This window comes from Sinocyclocheilus grahami, unplaced genomic scaffold (genome assembly GCF_001515645.1).
Source record: "Sinocyclocheilus grahami isolate Dianchi unplaced genomic scaffold, SAMN03320097.WGS_v1.1 scaffold486.1, whole genome shotgun sequence".
Taxonomy (NCBI): domain Eukaryota; kingdom Metazoa; phylum Chordata; class Actinopteri; order Cypriniformes; family Cyprinidae; genus Sinocyclocheilus; species Sinocyclocheilus grahami.
The window spans coordinates 531,181-552,472 of record NW_015505665.1 but is presented as its reverse complement, the minus strand read 5'-3'; the positions used below and the strand labels follow the sequence as shown (position 1 = coordinate 552,472).

Genomic DNA, 21,292 nt, shown 5'->3' with positions numbered 1-21,292 from the left:
TCGCTGGTCCTCAGTCCTGAGCAGGGTTAACAACACCGGTAGGAAAACGTCACATGTGCTCCTTTCACTACTTCCGGTGAAGGGGTCCTGCAAGATCCCTAAGTCGCCCAAATTATTGCCTGTTTTAAAACTGACAACAATACAACGTTATCGTTTCTAACATACTAAATAATGTGGATATGTACGAGCATGCATGTTGTTTATCAATCCGAAATATCACTGTGACACAAATATTCATTATCAGGGAGCTCTTGCGGTCATTAAACCGTACAGGCTGTCAAGTGGCAGCTCGGCACAGAGAGACTGAGCGTGACCTCTACTGCAGTTGAAAACACAGTGGAGCCCGGCTCGATCAGTGGGATGTTTGTTTAGGTCTTCATTTTACCTGTCAACACAGTACTCTCAGATAACAGCCCCGCAAGACAGGCTTATGTGCTCCGTGCCGCTGGATCTCCGCTTAGGGGTGCTCAGAGTGTCAGCCGGCTTTGAGATCTATCACTGCACTGCAACATCAATATGGTAAGTGATCACCGCATCTGAGTGGACCGTTACTGTCGTGCTGTCGTTAATGCATGCTAAATATATATCGAGAGGAGGTTTTATTTATTTGTTCGCTCTGGTGTCGGATGCCTGCAGTTGTGCTTCTAGGTCTGAGCCATTTCTTTAGTAGGATTGAGTCCATTGCATCCTATGGGTGTAAATGTGTGCGAGTTTTTTTAAACAGAAATTAAGAATGATATAATGTAATGGCATTTTAATGGTAGTTGTAAATGCTGGACTCGACGGACATCACGTGATAGTTTTGCTAGTAGAAGAGGGATGTGCCTCACCTGGTGCAGGTGAGCTTTTGACCTCCGAATGCCCTCCACTGGATCACATCATGGAAGAGCTTACCCTCAGAACCATTACAAATGACTTGTATCTTAAAATTATATCGAGAGGAGGTTTTATTTATTTGTTCGCTCTGGTGTCGGATGCCTGCAGTTGTGCTTCTAGGTCTGAGCCATTTCTTTAGTAGGATTGAGTCCATTGCATCCTATGGGTGTAAATGTGTGCGAGTTTTTTTAAACAGTAATTAAGAATGATATAATGTAATGGCATTTTAATGGTAGTTGTAAATGCTGGACTCGACGGACATCACGTGATAGTTTTGCTAGTAGAAGAGGGATGTGCCTCACCTGGTGCAGGTGAGCTTTTGACCTCAGAATGCCCTCCACTGGATCACATCATGGAAGAGCTTACCCTCAGAACCATTACAAATGACTTGTATCTTAAAGGGATAGTTCATTCCAAAATGAACATCTGATCTTTTTCTCAGCCTCAAGTGTCTAACCTGTGGAAAATGTATTTCTGTACATAAAGAGATGGCATGCTTCACTCACCATTAACGCTAGTTGAATTGAAAAGGGCTGTGGAAATGAATGGAGACTGTAACAAACATTCTGCATGATATATGATTTTATGTTCCACAGACGAAAGAAAGTCATGCAGGTTTGGAATGACATGAGGGTGACTAAATGATGACAGATGATTTATCATTTTAGGTCAACTATCCCTTTAACTATAAATTATCCAGATTTAACCCCTAACTGTTCAATTAAAGATGGGAACTATAGGCCTGTCCCAATACCCACACTTACGGTCTATGCACAATTGCACATGACTACTTACATGACATATTTCCTGTATTTGGCCCAAGTGATCAAGTGGGCACATAAACTGTAAGTCTGTGTAGAACTGTCAGTTACCCAATGGTGTTGTAAAATTGTTTTCCCCCAATACTTTGCACTTTAAAATAAACTTCTAAATGTCTGTTCAGTAGCCCAATCAAGTGGGCACATAAACTGTAAGTCTGTGTAGAACTGTCAGTTACCCAATGGTGTTGTAAAATTGTTTTTACAGAGCATGATTTTTTCCCCCAATACTTTGCACTTTAAAATAAACTTCTAAATGTCTGTTCAGTAGCCCCTGTGTAGGTGATAAAGAGCCATTGCAAATGTTTTACAAAATACACATACTAATCTCTGCACCAATAAAATGTGCAACATGTTTTACTACCAAATTATATCTAGATAAACCTACACAGGAAAGTTTTCCTTGAAGTCTTGCATATAGGAGTTCCTGAACACGGTGATTGATTAGATAGGCTACACTTAGCCTTAAATACTGCTCAGACCTGACACAGTCTTGTGCACTAAGTTCCTGTACATGGCCCTATGACTAAAACTTAGGAAACTTCTGCAAATGCTTCATTAATATTTAACTCTCAGCAGAACTTATAGGTCTGGAGTGACCACTACATTATAGTGTGGTTCGTATAATGTATGTGGTGGTACGATCATGTAATTGATAAATCATTTAATGATAATGCTATTATATCAGTTTTAGATTGATGCCAGTTTTTTTTCACACAAGCATTAGTCTTTGTGCATGGTTAAATTATAATTTACAATGTATCAGTGCATACTTGGGTAATGGAAGAAAATTAATTGCAAAATCTCGAATTTTGAGGCGTCGCCACAGGCTGTTTTTGAAGAGCACAAAATCCATACTTTGCCAGAGCAACTCTCTTCCTGACTATTATCTCATATGGTGACTGAACTTCTAGACCTGCTGGTTATTTTCACTGTCCCCCTTCAGAGCTCATTTGGCCCCTGTGCTGTCCAGGTCACTGCCAGTGAGGCAGATAAGTGTCCCATGCTGCTTCAATTACCTCTCCAGCCCCAACCTCTCATGGTGACTTACACTGACGGATCAAACTTCCCCAGCATGGGAGGCGGCACATTTTTTATGTCACGCTTTTAAAGGGAATGTCCAGGGTGTGACACGTTTCTGATGGTTTGAGTCAAATAAAGAGAAGTTGCTTGGAAAGCAGGGATGCCACAATTCTCAATATAAAATTTAACCGTTAGGTATACGACATGCATGGTTCAACACGGGCTTGTGAATTACTTTTTTTTTTGGTTTTGCGTTTAAATAATTTTCACAAAACACAGAGTTTGAGTCGCTTATAACATGCATTTGAAAAAGTAACACATGCCAAACATCTCTTGTAATGACTTGTAATGAGAAGCATTTCTAAACCTGTTGTCCAACAAAAGAGAAAATTTAATAACACGTTTTTGCTGCACAGCATCAGTTGAGTGTTTGAAATAACATCTTTTCTTTTCTTTTCTTTTCTTTTCTTGTGATCTGATGTGGCTTTTTTTCACAGAATGAGGCAGAAAATATGTTCTATACTGTAATAAAGGCTATGTCGATTAGAAATGGATTATAAATATACTTAAAGGTGCAATAGGTGATTGTCTTCAGAAACATTTTTTGTTATGCTGGTTGAAAGTCTCTTCACATCCCAATAGCAATCATTAAGTTAAGTGGTCTAAATGTATTTATCTGTATTTATAAATTCTGTGGAAGGCATAGGATCAAGAAATGTTCGTCCAATCAAAACGCTCGGTCCGAGCGTTTTAATTGGCTTTCCTACCTGCCTGTCAACTTATGTATTCGCATACCTCTGCGCACCCTGTTCGCGCAGACAGGATACATCATCAGCACGTTCACACACGCTGTGCAGACAGAGCGAGGATGGCAGACAAACATCAACAACCCGATCTTCCTTCCTGGTATTGTAGTACTATAAAGTTTTCTCACTGATGAATGACACACGATGTAGCCCAACGCAGTTCCAAATTCCAGTCCTCGCGCCTCCCCGCTCTGCATATTTTGCATACCTCGCTTAGTTAACAGTAACACACCCGATTCAGATAACCAGCTCGTTAGAAGTGAGCTACGTGCATGAACTGTGTTCCGATTGACATGCTGTCACGAATTCAGTCCATGGACTTCCGTTTATTCACCACCAGAGGTCACCCTTTCCATTTCATTGACTCTCGCACTACACAAACTGTTGCATAGCACCCCGGACTACATATCCCATCATTCTTTGCACAATTTGCACACTGCACTGATTGCACAAAGCTGTTTCTAATCACCTCACTCACTATATAACACCCACTCTAACCACATTTCTCGGCTGAGTATTGTTTAGCCTGTACCCCTTTCCGAGTCTCAGTGTTTTCCTTGTTTTGCCTTGCCTGTTTTTGCGGTTTCTGATCTTTGCCTGTTTTCTTGGATTTCTCCCTCTCTTCTCGCCCCTTTGATTCTGTCTGCTGATCGGTGACCTACACTAGCCCTAGGACTATTCTTGTGTTTTGCCCGCCATATACCTGTTTGCCAGTGTTTTGACCCTGCCTGTGTACTACGTCTCTTTAATAAAGCCTGCAGATGGATCCACACGTCTCACGTCTCGTCAGCCCCGTCACACATGCTCCCTACACGGTGTTCTTTGCTCCCTACACCCTGAGCGGGAAAAGTGAAGAGAAGTGTGACATAATATACCTCTGTAAATAAATACTATTTAATTTTACGTCTCGCACACTTTAATGCCCTTTGTATGGAATATATATGCTCCCTTCGAACTGGAATCATGGCGGAATATCCGGTGATGTCCACTTTGCAGGGCACTTACGGTCGAATAGAACAAATATCGCACGTGATAAGAGATACATGTGAAATGTGCAAGAAATGGAATTGGGAACCGCTGTAGCCTATTGTAGTAATGTTGTCTCTGGTATTCTGGTCTGTGAGCGTATGTGCGTTCAGGGGGCGTGGCTTTGGACAACGATTGCAGGGAGGGTGGGACATTCGCTTTCTGTGATATCAGGCTAAAGTTAGCATTTTCCGAGATCTCCTACTGCACCTTTAATTATTATGAAAATGCCCAAGATGGCTTGGACACAAATAAACTATATATTGTCGCAGTCTAGTGTTTATTGTCTTCATGTTTTATCATTCAGAACATTTCTATCTTCTTTTTATTCAGTTACAGCGATTGCTGGATGCAAATATATTAGGAATTTCCTGGAGCGTCATCAGTTTTTTTTACATCTGTAAAAAATATTTTTGGAGTTTCTGTGCGAGCGCACCCTCCGGCTTCCAGCGTGAATGAAACCGATATGACGTTTTCATAGCGCTCAGTAATGCCCACTCCATTCTATTTTGGCTAAAAATAGGAAAAATAATACTTATCTCAAAATAAATTTGAAGTAGACATATGATAATATATGTTTTTCTCTAGTGTACAGGAGTTTTAACTAACTTTTTTTTTTTTTTTTTAATAATGAATGTGTTATTACAATATTGATATTTATTATTTTGTTCATTTAGCAATAATAATAGTATTACTCTTAGTAATTCTTATTAGTCATATTAATATATAAGCACAACATTTTGGGCCAAATCGTGCAGCCCTTACAAACACACACAACAAACCTGGTGTTTATTATGTATATGGTTTTTGTTATAAAAATCACATTTTAAATCACAAATCGTGCCAAGCCATCAGAACCGAACCGAACAGAAAACTGTGGTTAAAAAAAGAAGGTATGTATTGAACCGTGGGTGGGCTAACTCTATTGTTGCATCCCTACTGGAAAGTGTCCCATCTCAACACTGATAGTTGTATGGACATTAATTTTACCACTCTACGTTCAGGAACCCCCTAAAAATCCCTCATACTTAAAATACCTCATTCTTCGCACTCAACGTCTAAGTCTTTCTATACAAGTCAGCAGTTACATAGTTCTTTGTGATGCTACTGGTTTAGCTCAGTTACTGGTGAAAGAAAAAGGCTAGTAAAATAATGTTTTTTAAATAAGCCAATTACATGTGATAAATTAATAAAATAAAAAAACATACACAAACGATCTAAATAAATACTAAATAAAACTGTATGTATGTCTCAATAAAATGCAATTTATTCATAATGTAGGTTAATCACAAATAAAACTGTTGATTTTCTTAAGCTCTTTTATCATGTTACTGTGTCTTTAAATAAAATGGCAAAAAAATGTGCACTTAAAATGTAAATGTAAATGTACGCTCCAGCTGATGTAAGAATAACATCCATTGCTTCAACTTAATAGCACTTTTTTTGGCAGTCTCACATTCATTATTATGGGCTGTATAGTATACATGGCAATGAGATGCCTTTCTGTTTCAGGTAAAGTGAGGGAAACATTGTAGTCTGGCATCATCTTGGTTCTCGATGCCTGTAACCAGCAGTGAAAAGAAGCATGCGGCTGCTTTCATGCGTTTCAGACCACCACATTATAGCTATTGTGTCATTGTGTGGCTCTGCTTCTGTGCAGGTATTGCCGTTTGTCAAAGTGGTGAAAAGCAGGATAAAATAAATGAAATATAGCGTTTCAGTTTTTATGGCAAGCTTTGCATTAATGCTGCACACAGAGTGAGCTATTCATAGTGAAAGTGATGCTCAGAAACTCACAGCTTCACAGTGTTTCATTGTGAATTAAATGGCAGCAGTACTTAAATATCACAGCTGTTGATCCTATTACAGGAATAGTTTGATGCTGGTATCGTTGAAATGAGTACAGAGAATGTAGTTGACTGAGAAACTCAAGACTATTTGCGAAGGTTATTACCTTTGAAGCACTGAATTCATTGGCATTTCTGTACTTTTTAGACTGTTTATCTTGGATATTGTGAGCATTTGTAACCTAATTTTCCAGAGATACAGTGAATTGTTTTTTTTTTTTTAATGTCAACTTCGTTGATAGTTTAATACAGGGATTTTCAGTCAGAAGGTGGGGTCCACTACGGTGCCTCTGCAAGCTTTCAGGGGGGCCAAATAATCTTAAAAGTATTTAAATGATCATATTTTTTCGAATAGAAGTTGCTTTATCATTTTTTCATTTCTGTTCTGTTTTGAATACCGTTGTGAGGGGAAATGCAATACATATTTATAGTGTTTGTAGGCATTTCATTTTATTTACAGATTTTATAATATATATAATATATACTGATATATTTCTGAATGTAATAATAAAATGTCACTTATACACCGATGCGACTTACCTGTGTTTTAGTTTTTTCTTTCAGCTATGCAATTTTGACCCGGTGTGACTTATTTTCCGGAAAATATGTTAGTCATATTAACATAATTGTATTAATTAAAATGTACACATTAAAATGACATAATTACTAGGATTTTATTTATTTTTACTGTCTTGGACAAAATGGGGCCTTAAAGTCAAAAAGGTTGAGAACCACTGGTGTAATGTGACTTTGTTAGGCTATTCCTGAGGTGCTCCGTTGTGCTTGGAAATAAACTGTACTAGATTTTTCAAGAACATGGGACCAATATATACCACAAATCTTGACAATTAGGCTCCAAAGTCAAGGAAGAGAATTCACAGAGTCAACCTTGCAAAATTACATTATCAGGGAATAGTTAAGATACTTTTCTAGTTTTCTGCCTTGTGATTGAATTGCTGTACAATTTGATTCATGATTCCTCCCTTCCTGAGTGACACGCCAGCCATGTTGCCATGTAAATTTCTTTTGTGTAACTTTTGAAATGGCTAGCCAGGCGCATAGCAATTTGTGCGGATCAGCGATCATTTAAATGCACATCACCGTCTCCTCGACATAGGGGCAGGACACTGTGCCTTACTTTTTTTTTTGGTTTTGCGTTTAAATAATTTTCACAAAACACAGAGTTTGAGTCGCTTATAACATGCATTTGAAAAAGTAACACATGCCAAACATCTCTTGTAATGACTTGTAATGAGAAGCATTTCTAAACCTGTTGTCCAACAAAAGAGAAAATTTAATAACACGTTTTTGCTGCACAGCATCAGTTGAGTGTTTGAAATAACATCTTTTCTTTTCTTTTCTTGTGATCTGATGTGGCTTTTTTTCACAGAATGAGGCAGAAAATATGTTCTATACTGTAATAAAGGCTATGTCGATTAGAAATGGATTATAAATATACTTAAAGGTGCAATAGGTGATTGTCTTCAGAAACATTTTTTGTTATGCTGGTTGAAAGTCTCTTCACATCCCAATAGCAATCATTAAGTTAAGTGGTCTAAATGTATTTATCTGTATTTATAAATTCTGTGGAAGGCATAGGATCAAGAAATGTTCGTCCAATCAAAACGCTCGGTCCGAGCGTTTTAATTGGCTTTCCTACCTGCCTGTCAACTTATGTATTCGCATACCTCTGCGCACCCTGTTCGCGCAGACAGGATACATCATCAGCACGTTCACACACGCTGTGCAGACAGAGCGAGGATGGCAGACAAACATCAACAACCCGATCTTCCTTCCTGGTATTGTAGTACTATAAAGTTTTCTCACTGATGAATGACACACGATGTAGCCCAACGCAGTTCCAAATTCCAGTCCTCGCGCCTCCCCGCTCTGCATATTTTGCATACCTCGCTTAGTTAACAGTAACACACCCGATTCAGATAACCAGCTCGTTAGAAGTGAGCTACGTGCATGAACTGTGTTCCGATTGACATGCTGTCACGAATTCAGTCCATGGACTTCTGTTTATTCACCACCAGAGGTCACCCTTTCCATTTCATTGACTCTCGCACTACACAAACTGTTGCATAGCACCCCGGACTACATTTCCCATCATTCTTTGCACAATTTGCACACTGCACTGATTGCACAAAGCTGTTTCTAATCACCTCACTCACTATATAACACCCACTCTAACCACATTTCTCGGCTGAGTATTGTTTAGCCTGTACCCCTTTCCGAGTCTCAGTGTTTTCCTTGTTTTGCCTTGCCTGTTTTTGCGGTTTCTGATCTTTGCCTGTTTTCTTGGATTTCTCCCTCTCTTCTCGCCCCTTTGATTCTGTCTGCTGATCGGTGACCTACACTAGCCCTAGGACTATTCTTGTGTTTTGCCCGCCATATACCTGTTTGCCAGTGTTTTGACCCTGCCTGTGTACTACGTCTCTTTAATAAAGCCTGCAGATGGATCCACACGTCTCACGTCTCGTCAGCCCCGTCACACATGCTCCCTACACGGTGTTCTTTGCTCCCTACACCCTGAGCGGGAAAAGTGAAGAGAAGTGTGACATAATATACCTCTGTAAATAAATACTATTTAATTTTACGTCTCGCACACTTTAATGCCCTTTGTATGGAATATATATGCTCCCTTCGAACTGGAATCATGGCGGAATATCCGGTGATGTCCACTTTGCAGGGCACTTACGGTCGAATAGAACAAATATCGCACGTGATAAGAGATACATGTGAAATGTGCAAGAAATGGAATTGGGAACCGCTGTAGCCTATTGTAGTAATGTTGTCTCTGGTATTCTGGTCTGTGAGCGTATGTGCGTTCAGGGGGCGTGGCTTTGGACAACGATTGCAGGGAGGGTGGGACATTCGCTTTCTGTGATATCAGGCTAAAGTTAGCATTTTCCGAGATCTCCTACTGCACCTTTAATTATTATGAAAATGCCCAAGATGGCTTGGACACAAATAAACTATATATTGTCGCAGTCTAGTGTTTATTGTCTTCATGTTTTATCATTCAGAACATTTCTATCTTCTTTTTATTCAGTTACAGCGATTGCTGGATGCAAATATATTAGGAATTTCCTGGAGCGTCATCAGTTTTTTTTACATCTGTAAAAAATATTTTTGGAGTTTCTGTGCGAGCGCACCCTCCGGCTTCCAGCGTGAATGAAACCGATATGACGTTTTCATAGCGCTCAGTAATGCCCACTCCATTCTATTTTGGCTAAAAATAGGAAAAATAATACTTATCTCAAAATAAATTTGAAGTAGACATATGATAATATATGTTTTTCTCTAGTGTACAGGAGTTTTAACTAACTTTTTTTTTTTTTTTTTTAATAATGAATGTGTTATTACAATATTGATATTTATTATTTTGTTCATTTAGCAATAATAATAGTATTACTCTTAGTAATTCTTATTAGTCATATTAATATATAAGCACAACATTTTGGGCCAAATCGTGCAGCCCTTACAAACACACACAACAAACCTGGTGTTTATTATGTATATGGTTTTTGTTATAAAAATCACATTTTAAATCACAAATCGTGCCAAGCCATCAGAACCGAACCGAACAGAAAACTGTGGTTAAAAAAAGAAGGTATGTATTGAACCGTGGGTGGGCTAACTCTATTGTTGCATCCCTACTGGAAAGTGTCCCATCTCAACACTGATAGTTGTATGGACATTAATTTTACCACTCTACGTTCAGGAACCCCCTAAAAATCCCTCATACTTAAAATACCTCATTCTTCGCACTCAACGTCTAAGTCTTTCTATACAAGTCAGCAGTTACATAGTTCTTTGTGATGCTACTGGTTTAGCTCAGTTACTGGTGAAAGAAAAAGGCTAGTAAAATAATGTTTTTTAAATAAGCCAATTACATGTGATAAATTAATAAAATAAAAAAACATACACAAACGATCTAAATAAATACTAAATAAAACTGTATGTATGTCTCAATAAAATGCAATTTATTCATAATGTAGGTTAATCACAAATAAAACTGTTGATTTTCTTAAGCTCTTTTATCATGTTACTGTGTCTTTAAATAAAATGGCAAAAAAATGTGCACTTAAAATGTAAATGTAAATGTACGCTCCAGCTGATGTAAGAATAACATCCATTGCTTCAACTTAATAGCACTTTTTTTGGCAGTCTCACATTCATTATTATGGGCTGTATAGTATACATGGCAATGAGATGCCTTTCTGTTTCAGGTAAAGTGAGGGAAACATTGTAGTCTGGCATCATCTTGGTTCTCGATGCCTGTAACCAGCAGTGAAAAGAAGCATGCGGCTGCTTTCATGCGTTTCAGACCACCACATTATAGCTATTGTGTCATTGTGTGGCTCTGCTTCTGTGCAGGTATTGCCGTTTGTCAAAGTGGTGAAAAGCAGGATAAAATAAATGAAATATAGCGTTTCAGTTTTTATGGCAAGCTTTGCATTAATGCTGCACACAGAGTGAGCTATTCATAGTGAAAGTGATGCTCAGAAACTCACAGCTTCACAGTGTTTCATTGTGAATTAAATGGCAGCAGTACTTAAATATCACAGCTGTTGATCCTATTACAGGAATAGTTTGATGCTGGTATCGTTGAAATGAGTACAGAGAATGTAGTTGACTGAGAAACTCAAGACTATTTGCGAAGGTTATTACCTTTGAAGCACTGAATTCATTGGCATTTCTGTACTTTTTAGACTGTTTATCTTGGATATTGTGAGCATTTGTAACCTAATTTTCCAGAGATACAGTGAATTGTTTTTTTTTTTTTAATGTCAACTTCGTTGATAGTTTAATACAGGGATTTTCAGTCAGAAGGTGGGGTCCACTACGGTGCCTCTGCAAGCTTTCAGGGGGGCCAAATAATCTTAAAAGTATTTAAATGATCATATTTTTTCGAATAGAAGTTGCTTTATCATTTTTTCATTTCTGTTCTGTTTTGAATACCGTTGTGAGGGGAAATGCAATACATATTTATAGTGTTTGTAGGCATTTCATTTTATTTACAGATTTTATAATATATATAATATATACTGATATATTTCTGAATGTAATAATAAAATGTCACTTATACACCGATGCGACTTACCTGTGTTTTTGTTTTTTCTTTCAGCTATGCAATTTTGACCCGGTGTGACTTATTTTCCATAGTTTAATACAGGGATTTTCAGTCAGAAGGTGGGGTCCACTACGGTGCCTCTGCAAGCTTTCAGGGGGGCCAAATAATCTTAAAAGTATTTAAATGATCATATTTTTTCGCATAGAAGTTGCTTTATCATTTTTTCATTTCTGTTCTGTTCTGAATACCGTTGTGAGGGGAAATGCAATACATATTTATAGTGTTTGTAGGCATTTCATTTTATTTACTGATTTTATGATATATATAATATATACTGATATATTTCTGAATGTAATAATAAAATGTCACTTATACACCGATGCGACTTACCTGTGTTTTAGTTTTTTCTTTCAGCTATGCAATTTTGACCCGGTGTGACTTATTTTCCGGAAAATATGTTAGTCATATTAACATAATTGTATTAATTAAAATGTACACATTAAAATGACATAATTACTAGGATTTTATTTATTTTTACTGTCTTGGACAAAATGGGGCCTTAAAGTCAAAAAGGTTGAGAACCACTGGTGTAATGTGACTTTGTTAGGCTATTCCTGAGGTGCTCCGTTGTGCTTGGAAATAAACTGTACTAGATTTTTCAAGAACATGGGACCAATATATACCACAAATCTTGACAATTAGGCTCCAAAGTCAAGGAAGAGAATTCACAGAGTCAACCTTGCAAAATTACATTATCAGGGAATAGTTAAGATACTTTTCTAGTTTTCTGCCTTGTGATTGAATTGCTGTACAATTTGATTCATGATTCCTCCCTTCCTGAGTGACACGCCAGCCATGTTGCCATGTAAATTTCTTTTGTGTAACTTTTGAAATGGCTAGCCAGGCGCATAGCAATTTGTGCGGATCAGCGATCATTTAAATGCACATCACCGTCTCCTCGACATAGGGGCAGGACACTGTGCCTTACACACGTGGATGGTTAGATTACCCATCGATGCCAGCGGTCCTCCCACGCTGTAGCTGGGATAGTTTGATGCTGGGGTGTTTAAGGCAATTACAGAGTAGGTGATTGACTGGGGAAGTCAACATCATTTGCCAACATCACCAAATCTATTACTTTTTCATTGCGCTGTGGACATTGCGCTTTTTTCTTAAATCTGTATCTGGAGGAAAATTTCAAGTGTTTGGAGTCTTTTTATGCTCATTTATCAAGACTGCAAATTCTTCCTCAAATTTTACCAATTTGGTTCCAAAATCATATATTCTGGCCTGCCAAAATGGCAACTGAGGTTAGTTACTAGTTTTTTACTAGTCTGAATGCTGTTCTGTGTTCTTGCTGGTGCGATCTGAAAGTGTTCTAAAATTTCACTCTTTCCCTTCAGGGTGTGATCAGTGTGCAGCTGGTGGTTACCATGGTAATGGCCAGCGTGATTCAGAAGATCATACCCCACTATTCCTTTGCACGATGGCTCCTCTGCAGTGGCAGGTAATGACGAAGTACAGCCCACTGTGCTGCTCTGGTATCCTTCTCGATAGTCAACCCAAAATGGCATCTTTGCACACAGCATATCCTGTTTTATTGTTCATATTAAAGGGCCCGTCAAAAATGCATCATTATGGTGTTTCAGTAAGACCAAAGGGTATCATCAAAAAGCTCTACGACCCAAGAGAACCGCTAACGAAAATACAAGCCACGCTTGTTTCCCCCCTTAATTAGCGCCATATGTGTTCAGAGTAAACAGCTCTTCCAAATGTGCTCAATAATTCATCTGTGCTTGTTTTTGGCTGCAAAAATAGTTTGGGAAAACTCTGGCTCGAGTGCAGGGCTTGAAGTGTTGCCCAGGAGACTTTCATAATTAACTTTTCATTAGGAAGTAAACATGCAAAAACAACTGAAAGCAGTACAGCCCCCTCAGGGCTCGTGACAGGCCAGTTTCTAAACAAAGGGGTTGTGGTAAATGTTTGCCACCAAAGATCTGCTAATTTTATTACCATCAAACAACTTTAGTAATTTGAAGAAATAGTTTACATGAAAATTAAAATTCTGTGATCATTCACCCTCATTGCACACCTGTATGCCTTCTGTCTACTGTGAAACATAAAAGGAGAAATTCAGAAAGCTGCGGTTGTCGCTCTTTTCCATGCAGTTACAAGATCTGGAAAAGACGGAACGGAAGATTTCAACCTTCAAAAAAGGTCACAAAGGCACCACAAAAGAATTATGAAAGTGGTCCATGCAGTGAAAGTCAATAGGTTGACTCGCGAATTCTTTAGACCCCATTGACTTTCATTGTATGGATAAAAACATTCTTCAAAATATCTTTTCTATCTGTTCTGAAGAAGAAAGTCAGTCATACAGGTATGAAACTGAATGACTGAGAGTAAATGATAACAGAATTAATTTTTGGGGTGAATGTTTCCTATTATATTAAGCAGTACTACTGTTTTTAACATAGATAATGAAAAGAAATGTTTCTTAATCAGCATATTAGAATGATTTCTAAAAGATCAGGCTACACTGAAGACTGGAGTAATGGCTGCTGAAAATTCAGCTTTGGGAATAAATTACATTTTAAAATAAAATAGAAAAGAGTTTAAATTGTAATACATTTGTTTTACTGTATTTTTGATCAAATAAATGCAACCTTGGTGAGCATAAGAGACTTGATAAATTCTTTCTAACCCCAAACTCTTGAACAGTAGTGTGTGTATATATATATATATAGGTTTTCAAGAGCAATCAGTATTTCAGAGATGGTGATATACTTCTTGTCTCATTAGTCTGCGTTGGTACCAGCACCCCACAGAAGATGAGCTGAGGACCTTAGCTGGAAAACAGCAGAAAGGAGGCAAGAGCAAGAAGGACAGGTACAACACAGCATCGTTGTTGGACGTTTCTTTGGATTTGTGCACAATTGACTTTTGTGTGTCAAAGAACATTTTGTGGCTACAAAAGAGTGGTAAAAATCAAGCAGCTTTGTTGCCCATATTCTGTAGTGGTCTAAGCATACAATGCTAATTCCCTGAAAAGGTAGACTAGCCTGTGTCTAGCAGCTTAGTTTTGATAGTCAGCTCTATTATACCTACCTCCTGTTCTCAGACAAAAGCCCATTTTTGCTCTGCAGGGAGCTCTTGGGCCATTTTGTCAGGCAGGTATGCTGCAATCCAGTGCAGAGAGACTACCATGCACACAGTGCTTTTGTGCTGAACACCATTGTGCATACTGACCTATGTAAACAACAGAGACCCAGAGGAGAAGTCCAAGAATCTCAGGTTCAGCTGGCTTGGAGCCACGGGGCAGGAAGCTTGCATACTAGACCTGTTCACGCTAAGGCCTGTGCCCCTTTCCAATATCCCAACATTCCCAGCAGAGCCTGACATTCATTTCTTTATTCTTTGTCATGCAGACAGCATTAGAGATGGGTGGAAATATGTTTGATTTGAGCGTTGTGTGGATTTAGCTCTATTTCAATAGCGAGGAGGGCTCCTCTAATCCCCAGTAAAATGTGCAAACTCTGGTGTTTGGTTGCCAATAGAGACAGAGTCCTCAGTTAGACTGTGAAAAATCTGCTGTCCTTCGGACAAAGTTGCAGATCCCACACGTTGATACCTGCTTCTCAGATATGTTCTTTTGCTTTCGATCATCATTGTGAATAAATGAAATTGTATTATAAATTTAGCTTCAGTGTTAATAATTAAAGGCCCTTAAAGTAAAAAATAAAAATAAAAACTTTAAAAATCAAAACTGACAGTAAAGACATTTACATTTTATTTTATTTGAACTTACTATTCATCAAAAAAAAAAAAATCCTGAAAACAGATGTATCATGGTTTCCACACAATCTTAAGGAACACAACTGTTTTCAACATTGATATGAAATGTTTCTTGAGCACCAAATCAGCATATTAGAATGATTTCTGAAGGATCATGTGACACTGAAGCTGAAAATTCAGCTTTGCCATCACAGGAATAAATATTACTGTTGTTACTGGATTTTTTTAAATGATTGTAACCATTAGAAACTTTAAAATATCTTACCAACTGCAAGCCTTTGAGTGTATATAAGTAAAAAATTTTGTAGTCATAATTATGAGCATTCATAATTAAAAACTGATTAGTATTACATTTAATTTGATGATACTCTATGATGTTAATATATGATCGATATATACATTTTTTTAATTTATTTATTTTTAAATTTAATATATTTTTTAATTTATAATTATGAGCATTCATAATTAAAAACTGATTAGTATTACATTTAATTTGATGATACTCTATGATGTTAATATATGATAGATAGATACATTTTTTAATTAATTTATTTTTAAATTTAATATATTTTTTAATTTAAATTATTTTATATTTATTTATTTTATTTATTTTATTTTTTATTTTTTTAAAGGGGTCATATGATGCTATTTCAATCTTTCCTTTCTCTTTGGAGTGTTACAAGCTCTTGGTGCGCTTGTTGTTTGTCATTTCTCCAATCACAAATGCAGACATGGTTTTATGTTTACGCGGTGCGATGTAACGCAACGCGTAAAAAGACATTATAAATCATTATAATCCGTAATTATGTCCCCACTGGATGCAACAAATGCCTCATTTATAATGGGTTTTAATGTTTTTGTCTTGTCACTCCGGCCGGGACATGGCATCACAGTATGGTAAGGGGTGTAACATTTCCGTCACACGCTTGAGGTATTCGGCAGGTCACAACGCACTGGATAGCTGGCCAATCAGAGCACACCTTGCTTTTCAGACCGATGAGCTTTGTAAAAATAGACGCGTTTCAGAAAGGCGGGGCATAGAGGAGAAACGATAATGTACAGTATGTGGAAAATAATGTGTTTTTTTAACCTTAAACCGCATAAACACATTTCATTACACAAAATACTGTTCTTTTTTAGCAACATCATATGACCCCTTTAAAGGAAATTAAGCACATTTCAGCTTTGGGCCAAACTATTATAAAAGCTACTACAACAACAACTACTAAAAGCTATTACAACATATAGTGTTATCAATTTGTATCGCAACAAGAGTTATGATCAATTATATTGTATACATTGATAATAAAGTGTCTTTACTTAAGTAATGTTAAAAATAACATTATTTCCATTGACAGTCACAGCTGCTTCATTACTAATTCATTGTAGGCTATATTGTGAAGTGAAGAGCAGGTAGTCATGACAGCTGCATGAAACCATTTTACTAGTTTAATCAACTTAAACTGTGACATCCTATACAAGTTATCCGAGTATTACAAAATAAATGAAACAAAAGTGTCTTTTAAAATGTAATTGGGAGCACCTGAACTTGATGATGACATCCCACTTCACATAGCAATCAGAATTTACACTGCCAGGAAGGAGATATGAGTCATGTGACACATTGCATTGTGTGATGAGGTTAAATGCCAGAGAAGCCCCGCCATCTTACAACTGAAGCCACTTACAAGAGTGCTGAAACATCATAAATGAATGGAAAAAGTAGCCCAGATGCTCCTGAATAAATTATCTTATCTAAGCAGAAGAGGATGATAACAGCTAGCTCTTGGAAGAGCATACTCTTATCACTTTGAACATTTAAAAAAAAAAAAAATTTATGCTAATTATTTTTTATGTTTGCCCAGATGTTTTGAGTAATGTGCTTTGAAAAATGTGCTTTCTTTTTTGTGTGTGTATTTCTATTCAGTTTTATTCAAAGCATAAATAAAAAGCAACTTTAATGTAATTTATACAATTTATACTGGCAAGTGAATGGAGAAAAATAGCACTCTAGTACTCAATTTAGTTTTTTGGCCCAAAATGTCCTTGGTAATTTTTGTGGGTGTGTTTCAGGTTAGCCTGATTTCAGTGCTATTATATGTGCTATGTTCACCTTTTGCTTCTCTCAGGAAGTACAATGGGCACTTAGAGAACAAACCAATGACTATTCCCAAAGACATCGACCTTCAGCTGGAGACTAAAAGCATTGCAGAGGTGGACACACTAGGTAACTCACCTGTTGTCATTATATGAAACCTAATGAATCCTTGAGCTTCAAGGATCTTCTTAGTGAGACGGGTTTCTAAAGCTTCTCTTTTTGTCTGTTGGTTGTTTTTGTTTTGTTTTTTTGTCTAGCTCTGCATTACTTTCCTGAATTCCAGTGGTTGGTGGACTTCACGGTGGCTGCCACAGTGGTGTATCTCATCACGGAGCTGTACTTCTGTGTGGCGGAGCCCAATGAGGAGATGAACATCAGTGTGGTGTGGAGCCTGCTGGTCTTGGCCTTTGTCACGTATCCCCTTTCTAGCTTAAAATACTGAAGGAGCGTTTCCTCTCCTCCTCTGTTGCATTGCTTTTCCTTTTTCATATTTCATTGCTTGTAATTTCTGTAATTATTTATTAGTGTTGTTGACAAATAACATGGACATGGATTTTTAATAACAGATTTTTTTTTTCCTATATCAAGATTTCAATTTAAAATTGATATACAATACCATTCAAACATTTGGGTTTATTAAGAAAACTGTTATTTAAAAATGTGATTACAGTTTTACAATATTACAGTTTTACTGTATTTTTGATCAAATAAATCAAAAGCATTTGTGAGTGTAAAAGACTTCTTTCCAAAAAAAACAAAAAAAAACATATACAGACCCCAAACTTTTAAATGGTAGTGTAAATAATTAAATTTTAATAATTTAAATAATTTAAATGGCAGTTAAAAATTTATATAAATTATTAATAATAATATAAAATAATATTTTAATAGTTCAGTCATTTTTTAGCAAATTTGTTTTAAAATGTGTAAACATCCCATATAGTCAAAATGTAATTAACGTGAAATCATGATGTCTGCATTTTCTGAAGCAAATTTCACTGGTATTATTTGTGAAAATATCAGCATAACAATAGTAGGTTGTTTTTTTTATGGTGTTGCTATGTGGTTGCTTAGATGTGTTGCTAGTATAGGGTGATTTGAGGTTAGCCACCATACTGTAACACTTTAGGTTTGGAGTTTTTTTTTTTAAATCACTAATCACAGATATGAGCATTAGTAATGGAGAAGCTTAGCAAATGCCATTAGTAATAATAGAATGATGTAGTATAGATGACATCTAGCATGTCAACTACCCATTATTAATGTCTTACTCATTAGTATTGTTTAATAAGAGCTTTGGCATGTTATTTAAACGTGGTTGCATGAGGACCATAATACAGTAGAGTTTCTCAGCACATGATGTGACTTACATAGGGAGCCGTTTGTTATTTTAACAGAACTACAAGTAGAAACCTTAAAGTACTTTATTCAATAACGTGTCCATAGTCCCTAAATGTTAAAACATCCTATATAAATGACAACCCTTGTGGAGAAGCTCAATTTTCACAGTCTCGAAGCAGGGACAGTCTAGCCGTGAGTGATGAAAGCTGCACCTGTTGCCTTTTTTACCTGATACTTTCCCCTTCTAGTGCCTCGCCAAATCACACACATTAACCCCGGCACAGTCCACAAAGATCAATCTCCCTCCGCTCGCCACTGCCCTTTACCTAGCTCAGCCTGCCACCGAAGATTGGAGGCCCAATTTTCTCGGCCCACTGGACTGATTTGCCTGGGAAAAAGAGAGGAAGGAAGGAAGGTGCCTAGTAAGGTGATGAAGATGATGACGATGATGATAGGTCTATATGTGTGCAAATGGTTGAATGTGGACAGGAAGGAGCCATTTTTCCTGATCTCAGTGGAGAGTGTGTGCTGGGGAAAATGGCCTTGTCAAAGTGATGGTCACTGAAATATTTCCTCAGATGGCCGCCCGCTTGCCTTGCAGATTTGCACGACGTAGCTACAAGTTGAATGATTGACCCTAGACCAGTATAATCAAAATGGGCACATAAAGGCATCGTAACAAAGAGGCGCAGCTAGACGTTTTCTGTCTGCATTTGGCTTTTTTTTTTTTTCTTGCTTTTTAAATTAGATTTTTTTTCTCACCTTAGGGAAATTAGCCTTGACACTATTTGATGAGGCGTGTTTTAAATGCATTTCTCTTCTGCTGTGACACTAAATGTGAGACATTTAGATTTGAATAGAACCCAGACAGCTTCAGTAGTGTAGAGAGTTTGTATGTAGAGTAATTGCTCTTAAAGGAAAATTCTGTTGAAATCCAACTTGACATTTATTAACTGCATACGTGCCAGTGTGTAAAAATGAAGGAAAAATGTGTGTTCGGTTGAACTCTTACAGTGGACATCTAGTGTATAGAAATTACTATAACCCAGAAAATTTCTCTGATTAGTCATAGAATTAATTCCAGCCTTTATCTGATATTTTTTGGAGAGCAGTTTTTGGTATAATGTGCTCATGTGAATATGTTCCTTAGCTTCAGTTTCTCTCAGGAAGATCCTTTTCTCCCTCACGGCTCACTACTTCAGACTAGAGGAGGGCGGTGAGCGTTCCCTCTGCATCACCTTTGCCTTTTTCTTCTTTGTGAAAGCCATGGCTATCCTTATTGTCACAGAGAACTACCTGGAATTTGGCCTCGAGACAGGTATAGTAGTGTCAAGTTGGTTTTATGCATATTGCTTTCTTTTTTTTATATTAGGCCTATGTAGTAACAGAATGTGAGACCATTTTGTTTTAAGGTGGATTTCTTTTATAGTCCGAAATTAAAACATGCTGGTAGAAATATTTAATACTGGCTACATTTAATTACTTACAAAAATAATTAGCTGTTTTCCCTTGCATATTTGAATTGCTTTACTCACTGTATCATACATCAGCCAGTCTCCAGAAAGACGTTGTTCCTCATATTTTTGTTTGGGATGCCGCGTAACATCTGGAATGTGTGGCCACATGCAGACAAAAAATAAAAAATACAAAAAGAAATGCTTTTAGCTGCCTAGTTAAATTTCTGACAATATTGTCCACTAGAGTAAAAACGTGACAGTTGCCGTGCTTTTATGTTGTAGACCATTTTCATCTTTTTGATTTGAATCACTCACATCACTTATTGTTAGTGAGGGTCAGACTGCCATTCTTGCATTATTATTTAAACCACGCATTAGGCTGCAGTTTGTTTGGTTTTAAAAGCTGAACACTATTCTGCTTACTCACCGTAGTCATTTTCACTATAGATCCTGTAACCTGGTCCAAAATCAACACTTTGACTGACTAGGGATGTGCAATATTGACAAAAAAATTATATATGATTTTCTGTGATTTTGTCAATAGCAATAATTAGACAATATTTTGCTTAAGTGTGTTTTTGTGCTCGTAATACCTTAGCTGGTTTAGCCCTGTCATGAACAGCTGACTCCCAAAGTGTTTCATATTCTTCATATTTTATGCAGTGGTTAGTTTACAGCGGTGACAGAAATGAAAATTTTCACTGTGAGGGAATATTTGACTTAAACTGATTTCCTTATAATGATTTTTGCCTTTTATAATGGCAGTAGTCTATAACGGGGTGATCAGTCCTGCTCCTGGAGGACCAGTATCCTGCAGAGTTTAGTTCAAACCAGCTGCAACACTTGCCTTGAATTAGGGTTGGAGCTCAACTCTGCAGGGCAGAACAGTGGCCCTCCAGGGACAGGTTTGAACACTCATTTTCTACAGGTGCATCTCAATAAATTAGAATGTCGTGGAAAAGTTCATTTATTTCAGTAATTCAACTCAAATTGTGAAACTTGTGTATTAAATTATATGCACACAGACTGAAGTAGTTTAAGTCTTTGGTTCTTTTAATTGTGATGATTTTGGCTCACATTTCACAAAAACCCACCAATTCACTATCTCAACAAATTAGAATA

General features: G+C 37.2%; 1 protein-coding gene across 2 annotated transcripts in view; it reads left to right on the top strand.

The window, feature by feature from the left end:
* Window positions 1-309: 309 nt before the first annotated feature.
* Window positions 310-21,292, top strand: part of LOC107553926 (transmembrane protein 161B) — a 27,549-nt gene continuing 6,566 nt past the window's right edge. Inside the window, exons 1-6 of one of the 2 annotated variants that reach the window (XM_016236269.1) lie at window positions 443-519; window positions 12,883-12,986; window positions 14,282-14,368; window positions 17,404-17,501; window positions 17,630-17,786; window positions 19,880-20,031. In XM_016236269.1, the coding sequence (XP_016091755.1) occupies window positions 517-519; window positions 12,883-12,986; window positions 14,282-14,368; window positions 17,404-17,501; window positions 17,630-17,786; window positions 19,880-20,031 (601 nt within the window). In that variant the 5' untranslated portion in view covers window positions 443-516. Of the gene's footprint in view, window positions 520-12,882; window positions 12,987-14,281; window positions 14,369-17,403; window positions 17,502-17,629; window positions 17,787-19,879; window positions 20,032-21,292 lie in introns of both variants that reach the window. The other variant, XM_016236270.1, reaches the window with a different exon arrangement.